We start from the raw sequence: 15741 nt of genomic DNA on the forward strand, positions 1-15741 counted from the left end.
ACCAACCTCATATAGAAAAACCGTAAGAGCCCAACTTGGTTAGAGTTAAACTTTAGATATTACCCTTATAATTTATCGTTGAGATTTATTGATATCATGTGATACTAACTATTTCTTTTCTTTTGTTCGCATGTCATTTTGCATTTACAAAGGTATCGATTCACGGTCAGTTTCTAAGTTAGGAAGTTTTATTATGGAGAACGGACTTCTTGATAGAGTGGAGGGCAATGCTAACGTCCATAGATGGTCTGAGCAAACTCAACTAGAAAAGGGGGATAGTATAACTATGGGATATGTGTCAGAGCTATCAACTTATACTCATATTAGTGTCACACAGAATAATCTCCAAGAGCTTAAGGAAATTTGGGATCAGTGGGGCAATGAGACTAAACAGTTATTCTACGATAGTTACGGAGACTTACCTTACTTGCTTGATGTTCAGGTAGATGAGCACTTGTTCCGAGCCCTTGCTCAGTTTTGGAACCCGGCGTACAGTTGTTTTACTTTTGGGGAAGTAGACTTGATACCTACTGTGGAGGAGTACACTGCCTTGCTTCGTTGTCCCAGATTTCAGAATGATAGGATCTATTCTCGAGCTGCTTGTGTCCCTACCTTTTGGAAAAAAATTGATGATTATTACGGGGATGAGCGAGCAATGGATTGCGGCCAGAATTAAAGAGAAAGGTGAGAGCAAGTACATTTCGTGGGACGCTTTGAAAGATCTGATTATGACACACCCTGATGAGACGAAGAAGGTAGATGTTTTTGCCTTAAGTTTGTATGGACTGATGGTTTTCCCTAGGGCTTTGGGATATGTGGATGAGGCAACCACGGATCTTTTTCATCGACTCAGTAAAAAGGTCACTTCCGTCCCTGCAATTTTGGCGGAGACATTCAGGTCTTTAGGTGCATGTAGGAGGGCTGGTGCTGGCAAGTTTATAGGATGTGCTCAGTTACTTTTGGCTTGGTTTTACAGTCATTTCCGATTGATAGATAGGGTGATTTGTCGAGTCTTCTTCGAGGATTATTCACCGTTGAGGGACATAGTAGCTTCAACTAGGAGAGTTGATGTTCTAGAAGAAAATTGGATGGCGCAACTTCAGAACCTTCAATCGAAAGATGTTGAGTGGCGGGCTCCGTGTATGACTCCTGGTGAGGTTCTGTACCGATGCGGCAGTTTTGATTGGGTCCCCCTGCTGGGAATTTGGGATGCCATTGGTTATGCCCCTTTGCTCGTATATAGAGGAGCCGATTACAAGAGGAAAGTTAGTGAAGTTTCTAGTGCTTGGAAAAAGACTTGTCGGTTAAAAGGAGTAGCTATTAGCCCTGCAACCACACCGAAATACGTTGAATGGAGAGGCAGAAGGCTTAATGATAACATTCCTAGGCCAAGTATGGAAGGGGCTCGACCGATAGAAGAATATTTGCAAGTAATGCCCTCAGAGTTAGAAATTATGAAGCAGGAGTTCGAGAGAAAGAGCTTAGAGTTCGAGAAGAGGGTAACAAAGCTCGAAGAAGAAAAGATGTACTTGAGCTTGACGTCGACGTTCAAAGGATGGAGGTCGAGAAAGAGAGGAAAGAAAAGAGGAAGATCGTGATGATCTAAAGGAGCATTACAAAAGGGCACAAGTATCCTTGAGGAGAGCGAGAGTAGGAGGATCTTCAGATCAATTGCAGAAAGAGGTCCAAGAGGAAAAGGCTAGAGCCGAGTATTGGGAGAGAAAGTTCCAAGAGATGCAGGTGCAGAATTTGGCATTAGAGGAAGAGAATAAAGGGTTAAAGACTAAGGTAGCTGAGCTTGGAAGATCCCTACGTTGGCACCAAAACCATAATTCTACAGTCAAGTTAAAGGAGCTAAAAAGCAAGGTTGAGGATTTGGAAGTGGCATTGCACGACGGTGAACTCCGGGTTGAGCAGCTCAAGGCGCAAGAAGATTATCTGAAGGGAGAGCTTCATCAGGCTAAAGGACAAGTTAGAGAAAGGGATCATGTCATTGGTGAGGCTATAGCCCAGATTCGAGAGGTTGCTGAATATGTGCAAGACTTGGCAATTCGAGCTGATGTATTGAGTCTGATGTATTCATCGTCGTCAGATATAGGACGAGAGTTAGCCCTTTTATTAGATATTCTTTTTCTAAATAAAATTTTCTAAATGAATTTGAACTAGAATCGATATCCTTTTTGCATTCATGCATTTACATCTCATAGTATTTCATCACATCGTTTGCATTCAAAGTTATAGAAGGAAATTAATTAGTTAAAGTTTACTTCAAAAGGTAGAAAGGAAAAACTGGAAATCACACATCCTTACAGAACTCACACTAAAACTAAGAGTATGGATCAAAGGTTCGAGCAATTACAAAAAGATATGCAAGACCAAATGCAAGAACAGTTGGTCAAAATGCAGAATGAAATGAGGGAGCAAATGCTAGAGGCCCAGAGGAACATGATGACTGAAATGACTCAGCTGCTGAGGGCCACTGATAAAGGAAAAGTGCCCATGGCAATTACTGAAGAGGAGAATGAAGGTCCTCCTCCGGGTTTTACTCCGCCTCATGTGCCACTGCAAACCGAGGCACCTCCTAGAAGACCATCTGTCACCGTAAGGCCTCAACATGGGCCAGTAGATGCTGAAATCCCCGTAAATTTCCCATCTGGGTTGGGAAATAATTTGGGTGATAGCTAGATCAACCTTATAACTCCTAATTTGGATTTGATGGAGAAGGAAAGAATGGAAACTGAATCTGCGAAACAATTGGAAGATCGTTGCAGGTGGTTAGAGGAAAAGTTTAGGGTTTTGGAAGGCGCAGGCAATCATCATGGGATTGAAGCCAAAGACTTAAGTTTGGTCCCAAATTTGGTGCTTCCTCATAAATTTAAGATGCCAGAGTTTGAAAAGTACAACGGGACTACTTGTCCAGAGGCACACATAACAATGTTTTGTAGGAGAATGACTGGATATGTGAACAATGATCAATTGTTGATCCATTATTTTCAGGACAGCTTAGTAGGAGCAGCGGCTAGATGGTACAATCAGTTTAACCGTATCTGGCACAGGCTTTCATGCAACAGTACAACCATGTGACTGATATGACGCTAGATAGGATCACACTCCAAAACATGGAGAAAAAGCCTAATGAAAGTTTTAGGCAATATGCACAACGATGGAGGGAGGTGGTAATGCAAGTACAACCACCATTATTGGAACAAGAGACCACTATGTTATTTATCAACACTTTGAAGGCGCCATTCATCACTCATATGATTGGAAGTACCACGAAAAGTTTTGTGGATATAGTTATGGCAGGTGAGATGATTGAGAATGCCGTGAGGGGCGGTAAAATCGAGGGGGAAGTGGCTAAAAGATCGACCCCAAGGAGAAAGGACAACGAGGTGAAGAGCCTCAACTCGAGAGCAGTCACAATTGGTCAACCCAAAGCAGAGCAACAAAGTATTCAAAGATAAGAATCGGGTACAAGACAGAATTCGGAGAGGATACAATTCACGCCTATCTCTGTGATGTATCGTGAGCTTTATCAAAGCTTATACGATGCACATGCCATCTCTCCATTCCACTTGAAACCACTGCAGCCACCGTTTCCCAAATGGTATGACGCCAATGCTAAATATGAATATCACGCGGGAATACCGGGGGATTCGGTTGAAAACTGCACCGGATTCAAGAAGGTTGTGGTGAGACTTATCAAAATGGGGGTTGTGAAATTCGACAATACCCCTAGTACTAAAAATCCATTACCAGATCATGGTAATCAATGAGTGAATACCATCGACGAAACAAGGGAAGGAAAAGTCAAAGAAGATGTTGTGGAGGTGAAGACACCCATGAAAGTAATATGGGAGGAGATGGTGAAGAGAGGTATGTTGACCTCCAGAAAAAGTAGAAGAGGAATAGAAAATTATTGCGAATTCCATGGAGAGATGGGTCATGTGATCCAAAATTGTGAGAAGTTCAAAGCCATGGTGCAAGGCCTTATGGTTAACAAAGGGCTACAGATTTTTTCGGGTAGTTCTGGCGAAAGACAAATATGTGCACTTGAAAATGAACGGCAAGAAAACCACCGGCCGAGGATTATTATTTCCTTACCAGGGAATAATGAAATGGGGGCGCAAACTGGGCCCAGGGTTGTCATCCATAAACCCAATCCTTTCTCTTACAATGATGACAAGAGGGTGTCATGGAGTTATGATTGCAGTGTAACAATACCTGAGGGGGAGAATATAGCCAGTGCATCTAGAGATGTGCAAAATGAAGGTTCCCATACGCAGAGTGGGAAAAGTTATGATGCGGGGAGCGGCAGAGTAGAGCCCACAAAGACAAAAGGCGTTGAGGTTGAGAGGGAGAAAGAAATTGAAGTACCCATCAATGAGCCAGTGAAGGAAGAAGAGGCTAAGGAGTTTCTAAAATTCCTTAAGCATAGTGAGTATAGCGTGGTCGAGCAATTGCGTAAGCAGCCAGCGCGTATATCAGTGTTAGCCCTACTCCTGAGTTCTGAGGTGCATCGGGATGCATTGTTAAATGTGCTTAACGAAACATATGTCACCCATGACATATCCGTCAATAAGCTGGACCGGTTGGTAAACAACATTAGTGCTGACAATTTTATCTACTTCAATGATGATGAAATTCCACCCGGGGGCATGGGTCAACGAAAGCCCTGCACATCACTACTCGGTGCAAAGGATACACTCTCCCAAGTGTACTCGTTGATAATGGGTATGTTTTGAACGTCCTTCCATTATCCACATTAAATAGATTACCCATCGATAGTTCGTATATGAAGACATGTCACAATGTGGTGAGAGCCTTTGATGGAACTGAAAGGAAAGTGATGGGACGAATTGACATCCCTCTAGAGATTAGGCCAAATACATATGAAGTCGATTTCTTGGTGATGGATATCAAGCTCTCCTATAATTGTTTGTTGGGGAGACCATAGATACACTCGACAGGAGCGGTGCCTTCCTCATTGCACCAAAAATTGAAGTTAGTGACAGAGGGACGCTTAATAACCATCAATGTAGAGGAGGACATCATAGCGGCAGTCACCAGCAAGGTCCCTTATGTCGAGACAAGTGAAGAGGCTATCGAGTGTTCTTTCCGCTCTTTAAAAATCATTAATGCCACCTTCATTTTGGAAGGAAATAAGATGCCGGTACCCAAAATGTCTAGAGCCACTAGGATAGCCCTGCAAATGATAATGGGGAAAGGAGCATTGCCAGGAAAAGGACTAGGAAGACAATTGCAAGGTGGGATTCAGATCCCAAAACTGGTTGAGAAGAAGGATCGTTTTGACTTGGGCTTCAAGCCAGACCACAAGCACAAGAGGCAGGAAATTGAAAAGTGCCAAGCGAGAAGAAAGGCGCGTTTGAATGGAGGAGAAGTGGAGTGGGAACCGATGACATTCCCACCTATATCCAAATCCTTTAAGTCGGGAGGATTACTGATAGAAGAAAGTCATCAAGTTAATACTGTACACAATGAGGGATCAGAGCAAGGAAGCCTCGAGCGCATTCACCCTTACGAACCGAGGAGCTCTCTGAATAATTGGACTGTGGAGGACCTTCCTGTAGTTTTTAGAAAATTTTCAGAGTAATTCTCGAAACATGCCTGTTACTCTAGGGCCTAGGAGTAGTAAGATTACGTTTGTGAAAATAGGCCTATGTTCATCTATAATTATTTCAATAAAATATAACTTTTATCAATTTAAACGAGTATTGTTTCATTTTTATCAACCAATATTCCCTTGAATTCTGGAAATTCTTATTCTTTTATTCATAGCACATAAATAGTCATTCTTAGATTCATTCATTCTTTGTATATTCTTTCATACCTCCACAGGTCCTTAGATATCAATGATATGAGCACTGATACTGCAACTCCTGATTTCTCTTGCGAGCAAGACATGTGTTTAGAGGAACCTTAGGATTTTGAAGATGTTTAAGATTGTGACGTATCTCTCGATCTGTTAAGAATGGTAAAGCAGGAGGAGAAACAAATCATGCCACATGAGAAAGAGGCAATAGAGAATATAGCCCTAGAGGAAGGGAAGGAGTTGAAAATTGGAACCCTGATTACCGAGGACACAATGCATAATCTGGTTGAGTTACTTCAAGAGCTCAAGGATATCTTCGCCTGGTCATATCAGGATATGCCCGGATTGAGTACCGATATTGTAGTAAATCTTCTTCCAATAAGACAGGATTGTAAGCTAGTCTAACAGAAGTTGCAAAGAATGAGGCCAGATATTGTTCTTAAAATAAAGGATGAAGTCAAGAAGCAGTTCGATGCAGGATTCTTGCAAGAAGTAAAATACTCCGAATGGGTAGCTAACACTGTACCAGTTCCTACGAAAGATGGGAAGGTACGAATGTGTGTTGATTACAGAGATTTAAATAAAGCTAGCCCCAAAGATAATTTCCCTCTGCCACACATAGACACTTTGGTGGACAATACAGCAAGATATTCGTTGTTTTCCTTTATGGATGGTTTCTCAGGATACAATCAGATAAAGATGCATCTAGAGGACATGGATAAAACCACCTTCATAACCTTATGGGACACCTTTTGCTACAAAGTAATGCCATTTGGAGTAAATAACGCAGGGGCAACATACCAATGGGCCATGGTAAACTTATTCCATGACATGATGCATAAGGATATTGAGGTATATGTTGATGATATGATTGCCAAGTCGCATACAGAAAAAGAGCACATTGAGGTCTTGAGAAGATTGTTCTTGAGATTGAGAAAATTTCAGTTGAAGCTCAATCCAGCAAAGTGTACCTTCAGAGCCAGATCGGGAAATTTATTAGGCTTCGTGGTCAGTGAAAAGGGAATTGAAGTCGACTCAGACAAAGTTAGAGCCATACGAGAGCTACCTCCACCATGCACTCAGAAGGAAGTTCGAGGATTCCTAGAAAGGTTGAATTACATCGCTCGGTTCATTTCACAACTGACCGAGAAATGCGATCCTATCTTTCATCTCCTCAGAAATCACAATCAAGGTACTTGGGATGAGGAGTGCCAGAATGCTTTTGAAAAGGTCAAGCAGTATTTGTTGAATGCTCCGGTATTATCTCTACCAAGCCTAGATAAACCGTTGATATTGTACTTGTCAGTGTTCAGTAATTCCATGGGATGTGTGCTTGGCCACCATGACGAGTCAAGGAAAAAGGAGAAGGCAATTTATTATCTCAGTAAGAAATTCACTGACTGTGAGATGAGATATCCACCGATTGAAAAGTTGTGTTGTGTGCTGATTTGGACAACTCGGAGATTAAGACAGTACATGCTATACCATACCACTTGGCTCATATCAAAGCTTGACCCATTGAAATACATGATGGAGTCAACGGCTCTAAATGGGAGAATGGCGAGATGGCAAATTTTGCTTTCAGAGTTTGATATAGTCTACATAAGCCAGAAGGCTATAAAAGGAAGTACGGTAGCAGACTTCTTGGCCAGTAGGGCTCTAGAGGATTATGAGCCATTGAACTTTGATTTTCCAAATGAGGAGCTAATGTGCATAGCAATGTCCGAGGATTCTCCTTGGAAGCTAAATTTTGATGGAGCTTCTAATGCAGTTGGAAATAGAATTGGGGCAGTCTTGGTATCCCCGAATGGTGATCATTACCCTTTCACGTGCAAGTTGGACTTTGATTGCACGAACAATATGGCTGAGTATGATGCATGTATCATGTGACTCCAAGCAGCTATAGAGCGAGGTATAAAAACCTTAGAAGTATATGGAGATTCTGCGTTGGTATTTTATCAGATTAAAGGTGAATGGGAGATAAGGGACCCTAAATTGATCAATTATCGAAGGGTAGTTTTAGGGTTTCTTGAGGAGATTGATGACATCACCTTCAATTATCTCCCACGAGACAAAAATCAGATGGCAGATGCTTTAGCAACCTTGGCCTCAATGATCAAGGTGAATAAAGAAGAAGAGATGAAGCCAATTCAAATGAGTGTCTACGAGGCTCTAGCTCATTGTTGTAACATTGAGAAGGAAGGAAATGACAATAACCCCTGGTATCAAGATATATTGCGATATGTGAGAGATCGTAAATACCCTGAACAGGCTAGTGAAAATGACAAATGAACTTTGAGGAGATTAGCTTGCGACTATGTCTTAGATGGAGATATCCTGTACAAGAGACGGAAAGACCAAGTACTTTTGAGATGTGTCGATACTGTGGAGGCTAAGCTAATTTTAGAAGAAGTTCATGAAGGTGTATGTGGGACGCATACAAATGGGTTCACGATGGCAAGGCAAATCATGAGGTTTGGCTATTATTGGGCCACTATGGAAGGAGATTGTATCAACTATACCAAGAAATGCCATAAGTGTCAGATTTATGAGGACAAAATTCATGTTCCACCTTCACCTTTGCATGTTATGTCTTCTCCATGGGCCTTCTCCATGTGGGGCATGGATGTTATTGGACCAATATCACCAAAAGCTTCGAATGGACATCGGTTTATCTTCGTGGTAAATGACTATTTTACAAGATGGGTAGAGGTCACTTTTTATGCGAATGTTACTAAGCCAGCTGTGAGTCGATTCTTGAAGAAGAAGATCATATCTGACAATGTATTGAACTTGAACAACAAAACAATAGCAGAGGTTTGTGACCAGTTCAAAATCAAGCATCACAATTCTTCTCCCTATCGTCCAAAAATGAATGGGGCAGTGGAAGCGGCCAACAAGAATATTAAGAAAATAGTGGGGAAGATGACTGAGACCTATAGAGATTGGCATGAGAAGTTACCGTTTGCACTCCTGGCTTATCGAACATCTGTCAGAACTTCTACTGGGGCAACCCCATTCTCGTTAGTTTATGGGATGGAAGTAGTATTACCTATTGAAGTAGAAATACCTTCTCTTCGAATTTTGACGGAGGTAAGGTTAGATGAAGCTGAGTGGGTTCAATCCCGATATGACCAGTTAAACTTAATTGAGGAAAAGAGACTAAGAGCCATCCGTCATGGTCAGATGTATCAGAAATGAATGATGCGAGCTTATGATAAGAAGGTTCGACCAAGAGAGTTTCACGAAGGGGACCTGGTGCTGAAAAAGATCCTTCCTATTCAAAAGAACTTTAGGGGAAAATGGATGCCGAATTGGGAAGGGTTGTATGTCGTGAAGAAAGCTTTCTCTGGTGGTGCATTGATCCTAACGGAAATGGATGGGAAAATTTTACCTAGTCTAGTAAATTCAGACTCAGTTAAAAAATACTTTGTCTAAAGAGGGAGAATCCAAGGTGAAAACTCGCAAAGGGCGCCTTGAGATTTCAAAAAAAAAAAGTGGAGAGGCCAAGGTGAAAACCCGCAAAGGGCGCCTTGTGACCAAAGGGGTTTTGAGTTGAAAACCCGAAAGGGCGGCTCAAATATTGAAGGGTATACGGTAATCTTACTGTATCTAATGCAACAAAGAGCGAAGGATACTGCAAACCGGGGCATCAACGGAGTACTTGGGATCTTCTAAACACATGTTGAACTCAAGAAAGACTTCATGGAGTTAGTGTATAGACACTCAAGCGGCGATATCTAGGGCATCTAACTTCTATCTTGTTTGCTATCTTTAGATTCTATTTCTTCTAGAAGATAGGCTATCAGATTAATTCTCTTTTGTATCTTTTTGATAATTCATTCAAATCCAATTATTCTTAAAAAATTATTCATCTTTCGTTATTCTTTAAGTATGTTGCATTGAAATAATGATAGATGAACTAAAATATCTTCACAAATGAAGTTTTGCATATTACTTTGGGAATTTCTAGATAATACAAGAAACTGAAACAAGACAATTGTTTAAGGAATTCCCATATGTGAGGGTCGGATGTACTCAGGGAAACTAAAATTTCTTCTTCAGTCTAAATGATGATTGAACAAATCAAACAATTTGATCCTAGGAGAGGATCATCTTACAGACATTTTCAGCGGGTCACAACATTTAGAGAATGGTACAATAGGACTAAGTTGATTCATCAAGATAAAACTTCGATGAGGGAACAAGTGATGACGTCCGAAATAGGGGTCATATTCATAACATTTTGCATTAGGAGAATTTGACTCACTTCGATCATAGCATCCTAATTATTAGACATGAACTCATATGCATGCTACAGGTTATGTCTTTTATGGGGCAATGTAGATCAAAGAAACAAGATTTGGCATCCCTGTGTTTATAGGGAACAAATCGAGGATAGCAGATCTGACACTCCTGTGCTTACAGCGAAGTAGATTGAAGATTTTAGCATGGCATCCTTGTGTTTATAGGGAACAAGTTGAAGATAACAGATTTGGAATCCCTGTGTTTATAGGGAACAAATCGAAGATAGCAGATCTGACACTCCTGTGCTTACAGCGATGCAGATCGAGGATTTCAGCATGGCATCCCTGTGTTTATAGGGAACAAGTTGAAGATAGCAGATTTGGCATCCCTATGTTTATAGGGAACAGATCGAAGATAACAGATCTGACACTCATGTGCTTACAGCGAAGCAGATCGAGGATTTCAGCATGGCATCCGTGTGTTTATAGGGAACAAGTTGAAGATAGCAGATTTGGCATCTCTGTATTGTCAGAGAGCAGATCTAAAATACCAGATTTGGCATCTCTGTATTAGCGGAGAGCAGATCGAAGACATAGCTGATTTGGCTTTCACATGCTTACGTTGAAACAAATCTAAGATGATTTGGCATCTCTGTATTGTCAGAGAACAAATTGAAGTCTGGCATCTCCACTTCGATGGAGGGCAGACACATAGCAGATCCAAACTTCAGATGTTTATACTAAAGCAAATCCAAGATGGTTTGGTATCCTTGTGCTTACAAGGAACAAATCAAAGACATAGCTGATTTGGCTTTCACGTGTTTACGATGAAGCAAATCTAAGATGATTTGGCCTCTCTGTATTTGCAAATCGAAGTCTGGCATCTCCACTTCAATGGAGGGCAGACACATAGCAGATTCAAACTTCAAATGTTTATACTCAAGTAGATCCAAGATGGTTTGGCATCCTTGTGCTTACAAGGAGCGAATCGAAGACATATCCGATTTGGCTTTCACGTGCTTACGATGAAGCAAATCTAAGATGATGAGTCATCTTTGTATTGTCAGAGAACGAATTGAAGAAGCAGATTTGGCGTTTCTGTGTTCGACGGAGAGCAGATCGAAGATATCAACATGACAGTCAATAAGATTGAAGATTATGATTTGGTAGGATCGGTCAAATTTGGTCTTTCTGAATCTTTGCTCGATTCCCGTTATACAGTAATGAGCAAAGAGGGGCAGCTGTAGTAGCCCAAATTTGACCGGGCTGTAAACCAAGTAAATATTTTAAAACAGTCCATATAACAGTCCATTTACATTGGCCCACCAACCAGTAGACCCAAAATCAATTGGCCTAAACCTTATGCCCGGTTACAACTCAGCAGACCCAAACCCGTTACATTACTGGCCCATTTCTAAAATCTTACTGTTAAGGCCCATTACAGCAGACCCAAAAGGAACCAAGACTAAAGTGGCCCAACTGGCCCAAACCGTTACACCGAGGCATGAAACCCTAGGGTTTCTACCTCTCTTTCTCCTCGCGCCGCAAGAAGAAGATTCCAGAAGCCATCCCAACAGACGCGTCGTTCCAGCTACTCTCCAGCAAGGCCACAATCCTAAGGCTCCGAGTCGCGCCGAGATCACCGCCACTAGTGGACCATCGTCAAGCCCTCGTCACCACCGAAATCTTCGCAAGTCACCTGCAAGAAAAGGAAACACAGCAGATACGAAAAAAAACAAAAAAAGGAAACTAAAATAAAAGGATTTCAGCAGATCACAATCAAAGATATGGTAGATACAGCAAACAAAAAATGGAAAGAAATCTTCGATTTCTTTCCCAGTTTATGTAATAACAGCAGTGGCTATAAAAGCCCGAATCAAAACGGTGTAAGAGGACCCTTCTTTTTTGGGGGGAAGAAAGAAATATACTCACAGACATTCATTCAAAAAAATACCAACAGTCTCTCAAAAGGTGATTTAATCGCATATCTCGTGCTTTATTTTGAACATATATGAACTATTTTATCATATACAAGTAAGGATCTAAGGGAAAAGAGGTCACTTGTGGAAGGGCGAAGGTTTTTAAGCCTTCAGACCACCGTGTACGATGGCGCGTGAGACGCGTGTGCAAGCACTGCACCGTGGCCGGAGGCCAGGGCTGGGACCTCTCTCCTCCCTTCTGCAGAGCATTTCAAGATTTTTTTTTTAAGGCTGGTGTTAAAATGATTTTTTAAGCTGCGAAATTGGCTTATATAGCCTCTTTGAAACGACGTCGTTTCTGCTTAATTTAATAAGCTCAAAACGGTATCGTATTAAGCCATAGGATCCGCGCGTTGACCCGATTACCCGGGGAGGATCCGCTTGTTTTTTAGAATTGGGTTAATTACCCAATCATTCCCTCCACCTTTTTGTGTTTGCGATTAAGTTTTATTTTATTTATGATTTAACCCTAATGTTTTGTCTCAGTTGTGATTTAATCCCTGAAGTAGCTACATTAAGTCTAAGTTTAAAACGCAGTCGTTTTGGGAATAGGGAAATTTTCCCAATGAGTCCCTTTTGTTTTGCGCGTGTTTTAATTAAGGCCCTAATTCAGTTTTCTTTCTTTTAAATTCGCCCCATAATTTTGCTGAACTTTTAAATTTAGTCCTATATTTATTTATTTTTTAATATATATTTATATATTGTTATTTGTTTTTTTACCTTACTTTTACATTATACATTATAATACGATTTTATTATATTATTATTTATTATATATTATTTTTCACAAATTATTATTATTTTACATCATTATTTTTATATTATTATTATATTATATATTTATTAATTACTTATATATTGTTCTTACATATATATTTTCGTTATTTTATAGTATATATATTATATTCCTTATTTCCTATATATTCAAATTATATTTCATTATATAACATTTATTGTATTTTTATATTACTTATTTTTTTATGTTATCTATTATATTATTCATATTTATATCATTCATTACATTATTTAAAATTCTGAAATTTGTAAATTAAATTATATTTTTAACTCATATTAAATTATTAATTATTTATTTATTATGTATTATTTTAAAATGATATTTTTATATTATGTGTTATTTTATAAATTCTTTTACATACTTTTATTTTATATATATTTTTTAAACCCAATATATTTTATATATAATTATTATTCTTTTACAAATATTTTGTTATTATGTTTTATATATTATATAGCAAATATTATTTTAAGATTATTATTAAATATTATGTCTTTATTTGTGTTATATGTATATTTTGTTAATAATAACTCATTTCATTTTTTTATATATGTATTGCATATATCATGTGTTATATTATTTTATATTTATTATTTGATATTACATTTCATGAGCATATACATTGATATTGTATTACTCTTTTTTGTATGTCATGCATTATTTAATTATTACTTTCTATGTTTGTACGTTTTGTTTATTCATTCTCAATACATGTTATATATATCTTTGTATGTATATTGTTAATATTTGCTATATATATATTATTTTTATATGTATGTATCTAATGCACGATTTTTATGTTATTGCCATCATTTTGTTTAAATGCATGTATTATTTACCTATTACAATAATATGTTATTATGTATGATTTATAGCACAATTCAATTCCCCACGCGTCATTTTAAAAAAAACAAGGCTCTAAAGTTTTCAAAAAATATAAAGGCAATGCTTAGTGTTTGGAAATTTTGAGAAAGTAGTGCCCTAACTTATTGGGTTGCGACTTTTCTCGTTGAGTTCGAATAATCAAGTACCCTTCTAAGTTTTGACGGTTTTCAAAATGTGAGCAACTGTCTTGGAATTGCAAAGTAATATGTCCTAACTTACTGGATGTAGCGTTTTGTTGCTTCGAGATAGGGATTTCCAAAAGCTAACTTAGTGTCAATACTTTGATACGAGTGAACTCCAATTTACAAAAATCAAAATATTTTAAAGAGGATTACATCTTAAAATTTCAAATTTCCGACATTAAAGACACTTGATAATCAATTAGGTACCAATTTTTGGGCGTTACGAGGGTGCTAATCCTTCCTCGTACGTAACCGGCTCCCGAACCCATCTTCTGATTTCGTAGACCAAAACTAACGATTTTAAAACAAAATGTTTTAGAGGTGATCCAATCACACCTAAAAAGATTGGTGGTGACTCCCGTTTTTGTTTTTCTTAAAGTCGATTCCCATTTTCCAAAACTCGATTTAAAAATGGTTTCGACATTTACGATAGTAAAAATACAATTTCACTATTTTAATAGTTTATATATTTATAATTTTTAAAGAATTAAATCAAAATTTTATCATTTAGGGGCCAAAGTGTAATTTTACCATTATTAATTTAAAGTTTTATAAATTATAAATTACCTAAATAAAAATTTTTCCATTCTAGGGCTGAGGGCCTTGCCAACCTTGGCTTTGCCACTGTCCACACATGTATTAATAAATATTAATTAAATTTATTGTGCATTTTATTTAATTGTGTGTTTATTTTTCAATTGTGTTTAATAATTTAAATTTCTGGAAAGAAAATAATAGAATTTGAATATTTATTATACATATAAATATAGTTAAAATTGGATCACACGTGTATGCTGCATGTGAAAATATTAGAAGATAAAATTATAATGAAAAGTGTATGGAAATAAAGATTACAATATACTATTTTAAAATTGCATTAAGTAACATTTGTTGAATACGAATTACATGTTATGAGAATGAATATTTGATTGGTGTATGAAAAGACTACGTGCAGTGATGTCCATCAGTTTTTTTTTTATTGGATCTCAAATGCATATATATATATATAGATATATATAAATTGAGGTGAAAGTGACCATGCACAAGGTGAAAATAATAAACAGCACATAAATAAAAAATAAAAATTAAATGTACAAAATTGAGAGAACGTGAATTGGTGTAAATATAGGGTATCGATCTTGTTATATTATATACATATATATAATATCAAAATATTAAAGTATTTTAATGAAATGAACTGAAATGATATTTTATATAAATTAAATAAAGGAGTTTAATAATATAAAAAGTCTAATCATTTAAATTTTTAATGGAAATAAGGTACATGCAGGGATTGGATTGCTTGTAAATACTAAAAAATGGGAGACCTTATAAAATAATAATATATTAAATTATAAGTAAATAAAATTATGTATTTTACCCGTAACTTCCAATTATACAGTTTTAAATTTATTGATCAACCAAAGCCGTGCATAATTGTTGATTAAAATATATTTACTTTCATAAAATTGAAAACGGGTAAGAACAATAGACATCAATTATTATAATATTTAGTTTTCAGAACGATAACGAGGAAATAATAATTAATACATAATTATTTATTTTATAATATGATCATATTTAAGGTTAAAAATTATTAAATTATAAGTAAATAAGATATATTACTTATATAATTATATTAAAATTATGGTTATTATGTATTCAATGGAGGTATATAAAATGATGCAAGGGTTAATATATGATCATTATAATAAAATTGTTATGATATCAATTTAAGTTATAATATATAAGTGAATTTACGTTTAATCTTTTTAATTTGTTAAATTATTAAATATTTTGAAGAGATAATTTGGATATA

At 37.4% G+C, this 15741-nt stretch overlaps 1 protein-coding gene across 1 annotated transcript; it reads left to right on the top strand.

Moving 5' to 3' along the window:
• The first annotated feature begins 644 nt into the window (after nt 1-644).
• On the top strand, nt 645-2685 carry LOC107955893 (intersectin-1-like). Its single transcript, XM_016891677.1, has 6 exons — nt 645-778; nt 977-1162; nt 1244-1499; nt 1555-1709; nt 1806-2105; nt 2346-2685. Exons 1-6 carry the CDS (start codon nt 645-647, stop codon nt 2683-2685), a joined length of 1371 nt encoding a protein of 456 aa, XP_016747166.1.
• Nucleotides 2686-15741: the final 13056 nt, after the last annotated feature.

The sequence above is a fragment of the Gossypium hirsutum genome, chromosome A07 (assembly GCF_007990345.1).
Source record: "Gossypium hirsutum isolate 1008001.06 chromosome A07, Gossypium_hirsutum_v2.1, whole genome shotgun sequence".
Classification (NCBI taxonomy): domain Eukaryota; kingdom Viridiplantae; phylum Streptophyta; class Magnoliopsida; order Malvales; family Malvaceae; genus Gossypium; species Gossypium hirsutum.

Excerpts from the sequence above, each read along its gene's own strand:
- LOC107955893 (XM_016891677.1), top strand. The coding sequence starts at position 645 with ATGAGCGAGCAATGGATTGCGGCCAGAATTAAAGAGAAAGGTGAGAGC. Across the intron at positions 1,163-1,243 it reads ATGACTCCTGGTGAGGTTCT|AGGAGCCGATTACAAGAGGA; the intron begins GTACCGATGCGG and ends GCTCGTATATAG. Across the intron at positions 1,500-1,554 it reads GCTTAGAGTTCGAGAAGAGG|GATGGAGGTCGAGAAAGAGA; the intron begins GTAACAAAGCTC and ends CGACGTTCAAAG.